Genomic DNA, 13,098 nt, shown 5'->3' on the forward strand with positions numbered 1-13,098 from the left:
ACAGCAACTTAATGCAGACTTGAGTTACCTTTTAGGAGGCATTGACCCAGTGGCTCAAATGTGTCTTTAGAAGAACAGCAGTGTTTTAATGGATGCAGTTTTAAATCTACCACACTATTAAATACAAAGGGCAAATTTATGTTTAGCGTACCTCCCTTGGCAATGTTGGCATTAAACCAGGGAGTGATTTTCCCAGTTGCATTTAACAACATGCTTCAGATTTAAAAGCCATGGAGCCATTAAAATCTGACTCTGTCAATTAGAACATAATTGTGGTATGTCTTTCTAGTGCTGAGGGATTAACTCAGTCTCAGTGTGGTTAACAAAGGCAGTTAGCTACTTGCTTTAAATATGAGTTAAATCTGTAAAACCTAATGACTTAATGGAGAGCAGGACTGGCCCCATGCATATGCCCAGAGAATGGACTGTTAACTTAACTGAGTTCAGTGGGAACCCTTGAACTGAAGGGAAACATGATCCAGCCCCAGGGGCTGTTCCTCTAGGTGGTCCACACTTGAAATTCACATACAAGTTTTGTATCCTTTTAAAGATCATGAAAGAGAATATTAAACTATGTCCAGCTTGGGTCCTCTTTGTGTTGGTGCCAGTACTGGCTTTAGGGCAACTTTGTAAAGCTGAGATGGGAAGAAACTGAAGAATAATGGTTGAGTATTTGTGTTTGCTGTCACCGGTCATTGTTATTAGAAAATGCAACTTTGCATACTAGATGTTAGATAAAAGCCAGCAATGGAGCTGGAGTTGCTTGAGAGATTCTTGCTCTACAGCTTGCAGTGACCATCCTGTTAGCTGATAACCAGCACGCTTTCCATCCTAATTCACTGCAGTGCAAAGAAAAATCAGTTGGCATAATTCATCTGCAGAATACTTAACTGCTATAAACTGATGGTGTCATGAAGGTCTTCTGGGATTTTACTACTCCATTTGGAAGTTTTTGAAGAATTACAGGGGAAGCAAGGACCTATTATACAGTGCTTAGTTCAGACTGTCCCTCAGTTTTGGTAACACTTTAGTCCTTGTAGTCTGACACTGAATGCCGTTGAACACTACCAAAAAGACTTGTCTTTTTGGAATAAAAGACCCCTAAGCTTTAAGGCAAATAAAACATATTTTTAATAAGGTTTTAAGGTAAAGCAGATTAGCATGTTGCAAAGAGATTTCTGATTTCTCTCAGCAGATCCTACTTTAGTTGATATGAAAGAGCCTGTAGCCGTGATTGCATGTCTTGCTATAGAGGATTAGAAAAAAAGAGGAACAGAAGGGTTAAAGTGATGGTGAGAAAAGGCAGGAGGGATGTTATGGCCTCCCTGGGGCATTGGGGAGGAGGGGAGAGGAAGTGAGATCTGCTGGGGTTGGGAGTTTGCTTTTTTTCTCTTGTTGGTAGCAAGCCTGCGATCTATTGAAGGCCCACTGAAGATACCACCTTTTTTTTTTTTCTCCCCTCCGCCCGCTTCTGCTGTATCTTCAACATCTGTAAAAAAACAAACAAACAAAACAACACACAACCAGAGAAAATCATGTTATCTGCCTTGTGTGTGTCATGCTTTACAGCCTGTGAGCCCCACAGTTTTGGTGGCTGCTGCAGGACCATGGTGGCTGGTGTCTGCCTGGCACTGCCATTCACCCTATATGCAACCCTCCTTGTAATGTGAGGGCTGCTCCCTGGTTAAGAGTTTGGGGCAGGGACCTCCCAGGCTGACCTTGAAGGGTTTCCTGTGCACCTTTCCTTCAGGGGATTATGCTTTTGACCTGGGGCTTTCCTCCCCTTGGACTAGGACTTCCCACCCCAGAGGAAGCAAGGCTGAGGGCTGGCAGGGTAAGAGGCAGCCACCAAGTGGTGAGCAGCCAATGCAGGCTCCCACTGGGGCTTTTCCCTTGTAGGGTTGAAAACCCCTTGCCTGTCAGCCATGGCAACAACGTCCCTTAGTGCCTCTGTCTTTCCTTAACCCCCTTAGACAGCTCCTCTGGCCAGCCTGACTGTTCGCCCCTGCCCTCCCATGCCTGCCCTTACCTCAGCAGCCAGCCCTCCGTTTTGCCATCCCCTCCATCTTGCCAGTTGTGCTTCTCTTAAACCATCCCCCTAGCTATCCTCGTCATGGCCTGTCCCCTAGATAGTTGTGCTCCTGGCACCTTCCTCACTCTCCCAAACCTCTACCCCCACTTTACCTTTCCAGCTCTTTCTTAAAGGCTGCTTGGAAACAATAAATGCTGTCAGGACTGTATTTGTCTCCTTTGCTCCATGCTGTTGGGTGTAATATGCATTTACTGGCAGCTGGCAAGGAAGGTCTAGCTAGTTCAGGAGGGTCCACAAAGATGCTAGCCTGATGCAGTGGAAACTGGGGATCTTGCTTTTAGGTAGCTGGCTTGCACCTGTCTGTTATCCCCCTGTTGCTGAACAGAAGGATGCCTAGAACTCTCTCTCCTTTCAGTTCCTTTCTAGCATGGTCAGTGGCAGAACCTTGAAATACAACATAATAGACAATTCAAAATACTCTTGATGATTTATGTAGGTGACCATTCCTTACCACTCTATTCATTTAATGAAGGATTTAGCAAAAACAGTTCTTCCACACTTCTCCAAGAAAAGGCAAAAGCAAATCTGTTATGTGGATGCTGTAGTAGAGAAACTGGGATCTGATGGAATTGTGTAAAAGCAGACTTTTTTCAGCTTCAAATGAAAGATTCACGATGTTGCCCATACCCTTCTGCATTTCAGAGCAATAATCTAATCTGCTGTCTCTTCCTCTAAAGCCCTGAAATATGCTTGCACAAAATAATGCAACTGAAATAAAAGTAGTGCTGAGAACCTGTCAAAAAGTTCTTACTAATATATCTACTGACAATGAAGTCTGAGTTCAGTACAGTCTGTCCCTAAAAAGAATTAATGTGTTTCCACTTTTCTGAAATGCTGCACTGAATTTGATTTCCTCTGTTTTTATTTCTTCTAGGGCTACCATAAGGACTGCACAGCTGGAGTGTGTACGGGCAAAACAGCAAAGCAAATGGCTGAATCTTTCAAGGTGTGTTGTTTGTTAAAAGATGAATGTCTGAAGCATTTCAGTAGATGGTACCAGATAGCGCCCGTAACATGGTAGTAATTGTTGTGCAGGCATTCATCGCTACTGACACGCTTGAGTGTCATAATTCTGGAAATAATTCTGGAAGTTGTAGATGCTGAAAATGTTTTCAACGTAGAAATTAAAAATGTTACAGAAAGATGTTTTATTATAGTTTCAGGTACAAGCTAAAAGGTTAGTAGTTGTTAAGCAAAAATTAAAATGATAAAGATGATTTTATTTTTAACTCTTATCTGATTTAAAAGCAATAGAAATAAAGAGTGATTCCCCTCACTAAGGTTTTTTTCCAAACGAAGTCTATGTAATGCTCTATTATCTGTTAAAGTTTGGCATTATGAATGGTATTCAAAAGCAGGGTTTTCCATCTGGTCCCAAAGTTGCAGAGCTAAAGATCTCAGAAGGATTCCGAAGGACACCACAGCTCTGGCACTTTATCAGCACTCAACAAGCAAACAGGGATATGATAATAAGGAATGTTGAGCAGTTGCCAGGAACTGGCATGAAATTGAATCCCTCTTTTTTTATTTTAATCTCATGCTTACAACTGAGCTCAGTTAAGATGCCATTCTTCTCCTCTGCCTCCTTCCTGAATGCAGTGCTAGTAATGAACAGCTCATTTTGAACACTATATGGACACAGATGTCAACTTCTTATTTTCTGCTGTACCTTCTGTCCTCATTGCCTTTTTTTTCTACCTCTCTTTTGTACTTCTTTTGCCTTTATTCCTTATGTCACACACCTGTAGTTCTTTCTGTCCCTCTCTTTCCCTGCTTTACAATCTTTAGAAGTCCATGTCTGTATTTTACATATGTTTAAAAATACTGCCCAGAAAAAGGTGACCTCACTTGTGCTTTTTCAGCAGTTCCCTTCCTGTTATTGCTGACTATTGTCAGCAGTACGTGAGATGAAATTATAATGATAGGCTTTGTAACTGTCATGTTCTTCCTGATTTTTTGGGCAGTGTCACTGCTGTGTTGTCTTCTGAAGTGTGCTTCAGTAGTTATTTCCCTTTTAGTTGCCAGGCTTTAAGCAGATATGGAAAATAAATGCTTTAGAAAATGTGCTGGGCCCTTTGATAAGATTTGTTCTGATGCTGATCTCATTGAAAACAGCAAAGAATTCTTGAGAGTCTGTGATTAAAGAATTTTGCCATGTAGCAGCATGCCATATAATTTCTTTTTCCCCATTCTCAACCCTTCCCAGTTCTTCTCTTCCTCATTTTTTTTGCATTGTGTCTCTGGCAATTCTGCCCAAGAAGGAAGATTTAGGATGACTTTTCATCCAGAAGGTCTAATTTGGAAAATGTTGACAAAAACAGACACGCAATCAGTTTTGAAACCCCAAGATTCACTAAGTAATGGAGTGCAGAGTTGTTTTGTGAATTCACCTTTCATAAATAGACAAGATCTCAGTATATTCATTCAGTAGAGTGTGCTAGTGTATTTAAAAACAAAAACTGCTTTACAGAGAGAAGACTGGTGTAACAGCTCTGTACTGTTTTCTTCCACTCATTGACGTAGTCCAGAAGGGAGATAGAGTGGCAACAACCTCTGATAGTGTTTGCAGCGTAGGTGACCCGGGCATAAACTAAACCAAATTTAAGATGATTTAATTATAACAGCATTCAAGTGGGTGCCTTACCCAAGCTCCAAATATTGGTTGGCACAAAACTGGATTTAATCCAGTTTCCTTTCTGTCAGTACTTGCATGTCAGCCAGAATGGTGAATCATTGTGGTGGAGAGTCTGTGTGAGGGGGAAAAAACGTACTAGCAGGTGGGACAGATGGTCATAAAGGGAGTAGTACTAGAAAAAACAGCTGTCTCAGGCTGGAATCTAATTGAAAGTCCATTCCTGCCTTATGGCTCTGTTTCCAAAGATTAGCTGTTGTCACCAGTAAGAGGTATAGTTTTTTAGAAAATACTGTACTGTAGGGAGTGTATATATGAAAGGGGTGGTGGGAATATAGGTATTGATTGCAGTGTCATGCATTATAATGGTTATTTGCAGTCTCTTTAACTTCATTGCCAAATTAAAAAGAAAAACTTTATAAATGAAGGAAAAAATAACACCAGACAATGACAAATAAAATAGCTTGGGTTTGTTTTAGGGAAATGCACAAACATTTCTGTGGAAGGAAGCTATGGTTACAATTTCAGAAACTATAGCTAATACTATTTCAAAGGAATCAAGTTGACCCGTGGGGCTGGCTGTGCTGAAGAAAGCTGCAATTTTGTGCCAGTAACCTAAGTGATCCAAGATGGTGGGCATGTAAGAAACAGGGTATGGTTTTGTTTTATACTTACATAAAACATATTGTTTGAAGTGGCTGATGCCCAGTATGTGAATGCCAGATTAGCCCTCTGAAGATGTGTCTTTTTAGAATGCAGTGCTGTGCTTTTTAAGTGGGGTGAGCTTTTTTGAATTTTACTGCAATTTCTGCCTGACTTGGGAAGGTGGACTCAGAGAGCCCTTATATACTGGGAGGGAAGGAATGAATGCTACTTACAGCTTCTAGCAAGCAGTGAGCCCCTCTGCTGTCTGCTTGCTATTGTTGATTTTTGTGAGCTTCTCTTAAGTCAATAGGTCAGAATTGACACTTTGTTCATCTTTACTGCTACTTAACTACCTAAATTTGACTCACTTCTCCAGTTAAAAATTTCATCCTGACAGGTCCGTGATTTACGAGATGCTTGATGTGTTCCATTTAGAGTTGACACGTGACCAGTGATCTTGGAACAGATAAGAAACATTGACAGAAATCATGATTATGCTAGAGTTTCCTGTACTGCAGAAAGTGTCAGATCTCCAGGATTTATCTACCCAGCTCCTTCCACTAGAGTGAAATCTTCCCCCTCCCCGCCACCCCTCCTTGTATGCACACATCTATTTATTTATTTTATTTAAAGAACTGGCTGTGCTTTGTGATCATAACCTAAGAAGTTATGCTTGTAGTTTTTGCCTGTTGTCAGCATTGGATCTCTAGGAGGGGACTATGAAACCAGTAATGGAAAGTGCAGTTATCGTTTAAGGTATTTTTGAATGTTGAATCAAGAAATGCATGTTATCTGGTTTTGCTGTTCTACACGTTTGTTTACATTCAGTAATACCATGAAATAGCACACAGTAATGTCTAAGGCACTTCATGTTTATGATTAAAAATCTGGTAATTTCTTTAATGCATTAATTCTGCTCATTATACTGTCCTGAAACAGAATGAATGTTGTTTGGATAATGTAGCAGTATATTTCCATACATAATTCTAATTTGGTTTCTTTTAATGTGTGTATTAGCTCTGACTTTGAATTCATAATACTTGGCCTTCAGCAGCTAAAGGTATCTCTTAATATGATTGCCTTTTCTTTCCCTCATGTTATCAATCCATATCCAGAAAGATTATTTTCATTTTCATATAACTTTTTGTCTTGGAATACATTTTCTCTTTGAGAGACTGATACATGGAACACTTTAAGAAGGTATTACCTTCTCCCGTTACGTTTCTCTGTGTCGTAATGATCTGCAGCTGCGTAGAATTAGTTGGGCATCTGAACAGTGCAAAGTTCAACAGTTCTTGTGTTTTAATTTGGAAGGGCCTCTTTAGTGTACCAAAATGGTGCAGACCTAGGGAATACTGTCTAGTCTGCAATGCCAAAGCAAAATGAAGTAACTGTAGTTTACAAATGGATCTGGATTGACTTGCTAAAATGAAGACTTGTGGGAGTGGAATGCATAGTGTTTTAAGTACAGCTTCTGTATCTGAACGGCTCCTCATGTTACTCTTAATAAGTGTGAGTGTCCCCACACAGTCTCCTGCAGACAGACCCAACCTTCCCAGGCTTCGAGCCAGTGGGATGTGAGCCCAGGGCAGATGGTGAGCTACGGGCAGGTTAGTGCAGTGCTGTGCTCAGACTAATAGTCCCTGCTGAGATCTTGGACTTGCTAGACTGGAGATGGTTCTACGCTAATATGTTTGCATGGCTTCCAGTTTGAAGCTAGCACACATCTAGCTGCGTGAGATACTGGATATAGTGAATTTTCTGTAATGATGAATGTTTTAATACTTGTTTCCTGCATTGCTATAATGTTTTAGAGCCCAAGCTCTGAACTAACTGATATTGTGCTACGTATTGTACAAATTAGAACATAAAGATTATTTCCATGCTGTAGGTATAACCTGCAAATAAACAATCGAAATCTCTGATAGTTTTTCTACGTAATCTAAAGCCGTAGTGTATTTTGCATCTGGATGGCATATGAAGAAGCTGAAAATCTATTTCCAATTCAGACATTTGTGGTTCAGATTGAGAGACTGCCAATGAAAGCTTTACAGACATTGACCTTGTTCGTGGAGGTCTCTTCACACAGATTTAGTTGTTCCTTGTAGTAGGTCCTTTAGTTGCATGTTTTAAAATGTGTAGCCTTTGCATGAAATGACTGTGAACTTGGTTTGCTCTATGCAACATACTGTGCTGATTCTGATTCTCTGCCTTGTTTCATATTCTTGACAAATAATGCAATAGCATTAAAGATGAAAAACAGGTCCATATCTTATCCTGGAAACATTCAAATTGTAAGTACAGTAGTAGTACAGGAGTAATCTGTGCAGTTAAGATGTAGGTTAGATGTTATTGCTGTGTGCAGCATTTCTTGTCATCTAGTTTATATAGAAAGATTTGGCAAAATTCCTTTTTTTCTGTGGAGAAAGATACGCTAATATTCAAAACAGTCTTTCAAAGGGAAAATCTAATTAATTATTGCATTTTCTATGTTTAAATTAGTGGAACTACATTACTGTGGTTCATCACCATGTTTATACTAGTGAAGCTTAAGTGTGTTTATAGTTTGTGCCAAAAGTAGTGGGATATAGGATTTCTTACTCTGGGAATTGGAAATGGGACCAATCCATTTCAAGTTATTCGACAGTTTTAAGCTTTACTTTAGAAAACTATTTTATATCTGATAAGGTTGCTGACAGAAATAAAGAACTAACAATTCTCCAATCCTGTTTTTTTAAATAAATTTGTTTATTCACCAGACTTTCTTCCTTCTCCTCCAATGGAAAGATTAAAAACTTTAAAAGTTAGGCTATTCTGTATTTTATAAAACATCTTTTTAAAATTGAAACTAATTGACTGCATTGCTTTGGCACAACATTAGAGTGATATGGTGAAAGTTCCACTCCTTGAAGAGTTTATTAAGTACATAGCACTTCTCTTGTGCTTTTATTTTATATCAGAAGTAGGTGCAGTTTCTGACATGCTCAGAGCATATGGATCAAGGGAATGCTGAAATGTTTTTAGAATGAGGAGATATATGCGTTATAGTTACCACACTATGTACAAGGCTAACAAATATGTTTTATGTATTTTCACATCTCTTCCTCTCCAGTTTGTTCTCAGTTTGTCGTTTTCTACTGACACCAATAAATTATTTACCTGCCAAAGCATATGAACAGTCAGTGAGGCTTTTTGTCGTGTTGCAGCTCTTGATTTTTCTGTGGTTTTGAAGTAAGGTGGGTAGTTAGGAGATTGTCTGCATTTCCATTTTTAATTCATTATTAGACCTCATTTTAAATTTTGATTGATCAGATAGAGCATTTCCTTTATGTTTACAGTAAGTAGTATGGGGAAAAATTTATTACAGAAATTTACGAGTATCTTGATGCTGTGATGAGGAGTAGCTCCTCAAAATGTGTGTATAGAAAAGCTGTTTTTATATAAAGTGTTGTGAAGCAGTAAAAGAAGGATGACCAGTTGGATATCTATACGTATGTGTAACGTTATACAATAAGGCATCTCCAGACATTTTGTCTTAGAACCATAGGCCATCTTGTCCATCATGCCACCAAAAGTAGGAGTTTCATCAGCACCAGACCGGGTCAGCAGTGGCTTTGCCTATTGAATGCAGTGTTGTGCTGCTCTCTTTAAGAAAATGTGGTGTGGTGTTGGTGTGTATGTGTGTGGGGGGTGGTATTTCAATTTGTTTTGTTTGGGGTTTTTTGTTTGTATGGGTTTTTTTTTCTTTTTTTTTTTCCTTCCCCCTCCCCCCAATTCTTTTGTTGTCGTAACAGTATTTAGCATTTGTGGACTGGGCATTACTTTAGAAAAGGTCATTCTGACTTTATCTTGATTTCAGCTGAATCTGTTCACTCTAGGTCTTCATCAATTATTTGCTTTTCATCATGTATTTAATCAAAAAAGATGGGTGAGTAACAATATTATTAGATCACAGTGCCTTCCTATCACTTATGTCCCCTAGCAGGGTATGTGTGTGCTGCAGAATTACTTCAGGTGATTTCCAGTCAAATCTATTCTGTCTTCTTCACTTGCTAAGAGGGAAACCAGCTACAGCACAGAGAAGACTAAGTGATGAGTAGTTTCTGGGATATTCTGCATCTACACACACATTGCACAAACTCTTGAATATTACTAATAATAGCTGAGAAAGACTGACTTACAGGTCTACTGTTTTAATTCCATGTATTAGGAAAGTATTGGTCTAGGTCACAGTAATGATCAACAGCAGTGTTCTTACAGCTGAGCATCCTGTTTTGATGAAAGAGAGAAAAAACAAAGCTCAGTAAGTGTTAACAAATGTTCCAGTGGTTATTGGTTGCTTGACTTTCCTGAAGGAGACCATGCAAGGTGCATGCATAGCTGGAGCGTACACTAAAGCAGCTTGGATTGCTGGTGGCTCTAGTTGGCACATCAATGTTTCTAAATCAAGCTTGTTATCACAGGGGATAACACAGTAGTGTCACTGCTTCAGGATCGTAGTAGCCAAGAAATGCTACTGAGCAATGAAAATAATTCACTGTGATTCTTCCGTGAGACACTAAGGGATGATTTCCCAACAGTCTGCACATAAGTATCTCACACCATCAGGAACCTATCTGTAATGTGGCATTTGAGACCTGTGGCAGCTCTCTTCAGTTTCAGCTTGGTGGCAAGTAGTTCTGTGTTTCTCTTCAGGTGGGTAATATCCTTCAAATAGTTGTAGGCTTTTAGCAAATAGGTTTTCTAAGCTGCAGGAGGGAAACTGATTGACCTGCTATCTGAAGCTGTAGGATTTGCAAATAACACTATTTGTCTTCAGCAAATAACAGGAGCTTTTAACCAAGATAAAAGCAAAATGCTAGGAGAACAGCCAGGGGACAGTTTGACTGAGTTGATTTATAGCACAAAGAAAGTAATGCTTTATCTTTTTTTTTAACTAGGAGCTTAAGATGTTATCCGTAAAAGCACAGGAATTCTAGTCGTATTTTGGAAATTCCATTTGACTTTTATAATATTCTGGATTTATTTTTTACCAAGGTGAAGAATTACTTTTAAAATGCAGGGCTTTAGCACCAGCCAGTGATTCCTAAAGGAAACTATATGACTGCAAGGCTTAAAAAAATCCATGGTGTCCGTACAGGTTTCCAAGAATTCTTAAATGTTAGTGTCATTGTGATATCGAGTCCCCAGATTTGATATTATCTGTTTTCTTTGCTGAACACACATGAATAGGAACTACAATTTAGGAAGATAATTTATTCATTTTTTGACAGAGTATTCTAATGGCCTTTCTGCTTGCTTTTGAAAATGTCTGTATATTCTGACTCCCATGAATTGAACAGCCTAGAGAGCTGGAATATTTTAATCTTACTCCCATACTTGGTCCCCATTTCTAGGAGAGTGCTGAATAGAATGAACTGGCAAAATGTGGCAGCTTCAGTGGCAGATCAAACATTGCAATTCATGGCAAATTGTAAGTTTACCTTCTGTCTGCTAGTGTGAGAGGGAGATGGGATAAGAGAAAAGACAGGTGTGGCTAACTGCATGTTTGAAATTATTCCTGTAACCTATACATAAGAGACTGTAGCAGGAATGCATTTTATATTCCCAAAAGTTTTTGAAATTTCATATGAAATGGTGAATTCTGAATGCCTTCATTCCATGAATCCACTTCCCTGCATGGCTGCAAGCTTATTAAAGTCAGGGTAAGAAGATTTAATTGCAACTGGACATGTGAGATTATGATTCTATTCTTGGCTATTCCACATAAGATGTTTGTGACTGGCCAGGCTAATTAGGTGGAATATTTCTAACTTGTTTGTCTGAAATTTAGGTTTCCATTTCTTCCTGTAATATGGCTACTTTTTTAGAAAAACTTAGGTGTAAACATCTCATTTTTTGTTTCACTTTGTTTGTGTGAAATAGAAATTATAATGTTTCCTGAACCAGGAGATAGTTGTATCTTGAATCTTTGTGGACCAAATTTATAAGGTTGGGGTTTTTTTTTCCATACAGCATTATTTAAACATCGAAAACACTCCACCACTGTGCAATAATGTGGTATCTGTGAAATGTCACAAATCTCTCTATTCCAATTTTGTGTCACAGGCCAGTGGAAGCCCTCAGCTTGTGTTAGGCTCAAACCTTCTTCCAGGCAAACTCTTTCTAAAAATGGAACATTGTGTTTATGCTGCAATGCAGAAGTACAGTGGTTGTGAGGCAAGGAGCAGCACAGCATCAGGACTTGCATTAACCAAGCTGTCAGATCTTTTGAGAAGAAGCAGTGTATACTAGTAGGGAATAGTATGAATAGTGTACTTAGTTGATGTCTTCCGTTATGAAAAATGATCCTAGTTTTGTATTTATGGACATGTTTGAGTATGTGTCTATGAGAGGACTTTCTGTGCAAGGAATTGGGCTATTACAGAATTGCACTCTTTGATTTCCCTTGTCATTATATATGGAATTCTTTCTAATCAAAAACCCAGGCATATCTACATTGCAGACAGGAAGTGCAGTTGCTTGACCAAAGAGGATTTTTATATAGCTAATTTGACCAGCAGCAACAGTGGGCTACAGCAATGTGGTTTTCAGTCCAGAGTAGTTAAAGCCTTCTCATAGCTCATACTTCCTCCCTATTCACGTTTTCTTATCACAGATATAGTTAACTGGAAGAGCTGTTAGAAAACTGAAGTAGTTCATATGACCCAAATGTAATAATTTGTCCAGTTTCTGTTCCTGTGTTTAATAGTCTTATCAGCATCATGGTGGTTTATATTTTAAAGAAGTAGTAGTATTTGAAATGTTTTATATCATTCTTTGATAGGTGATAGATTACTAGATTACTTCTTTTTTTTGGTAGATCTGAAAATAGCATTAGCTGAAGTAGAGGAGATAGACCCCATTAAAATCAAATAAATACTTTCCTTAGATTTCTTTAATATCAGCTAGAAGGTTTCCTTAGGATCTGTAGGAACCCCATTTCTTCAGCTTTCTTAACTTTAAAAACTTGCTTCAGTGGAGAACAAACTAATGAATATAAGACAGAAAAAAAACCAACCAAACAACAACAAACCAAACCATTACTAGTCCACTTAATTTCCCTGAAGTAGTAGAAATGGGTGAGACTATAAAGACTGAGGTAGTTTTGCCTCCCTTACAATCCAGATTCCTATGAAGCTGGAAGAAGAGGTCTTGATTAATTTAAATGGGCTTTGGATGAAATCAATGGGAGTTGGTGCAGTGCAACATTTTAGCACATATGAAAAAAGTCTTAGTGCCATTGAAACCAATGATATTATACAATATCTATGTGCTTGAGTGTTTGTTGGGCAAGATTGGTTTCTTTAATGCTTTCTCTACAGTCTAGGTAGACTGTAACTTTCCATCATCTTTATTTCCCCTTCAGTGTGTTTTGGGAGCTTCAGACTGCGTTTTGAGCTGTGCTGCTGCCATAGGTGCCCTTTACTTTCTCTAAAGCAAGAAGTTCATGTCAATTCCAACAACTTATCTCTTGTCTTGTCAGAGCAGGTTTACTTCCCTGCTTTCTGCTCCAAATCAAATATTCCTGCATCAGAGTTGAAGCATCTGGCAGACCAGAGGAAAGGTTAAAGAAGCCAACGATATGTTTTACCCTTTTCCTTTTCTCCCCATTGCTTGCTGAGTGTAACAGAAGGTCATTCGTTGGTTTGACAAATATGTGATAAATATGTTATGAATCATTTAGGTA

At 38.8% G+C, this 13,098-nt stretch overlaps 1 protein-coding gene across 7 annotated transcripts in view; it reads left to right on the forward strand.

Moving 5' to 3' along the window:
• BCAT1 (branched chain amino acid transaminase 1) overlaps nucleotides 1-13,098 on the forward strand; it is a 71,578-nt gene that overhangs the window by 19,897 nt on the left and 38,583 nt on the right. For 6 of the 7 annotated variants that reach the window (XM_065846620.2, XM_065846640.2, XM_071815686.1 and 3 more), the window contains one exon: nucleotides 2,967-3,038. In XM_065846620.2, the coding sequence (XP_065702692.1) occupies nucleotides 3,021-3,038 (18 nt within the window). In that variant the 5' untranslated portion in view covers nucleotides 2,967-3,020. Of the gene's footprint in view, nucleotides 1-2,966; nucleotides 3,039-6,960; nucleotides 6,980-13,098 lie in introns of those variants that run through there. The other variant, XM_071815697.1, reaches the window with a different exon arrangement.

This window comes from Patagioenas fasciata, chromosome 1 (assembly GCF_037038585.1).
Source record: "Patagioenas fasciata isolate bPatFas1 chromosome 1, bPatFas1.hap1, whole genome shotgun sequence".
Taxonomy (NCBI): Eukaryota; Metazoa; Chordata; class Aves; order Columbiformes; family Columbidae; genus Patagioenas; species Patagioenas fasciata.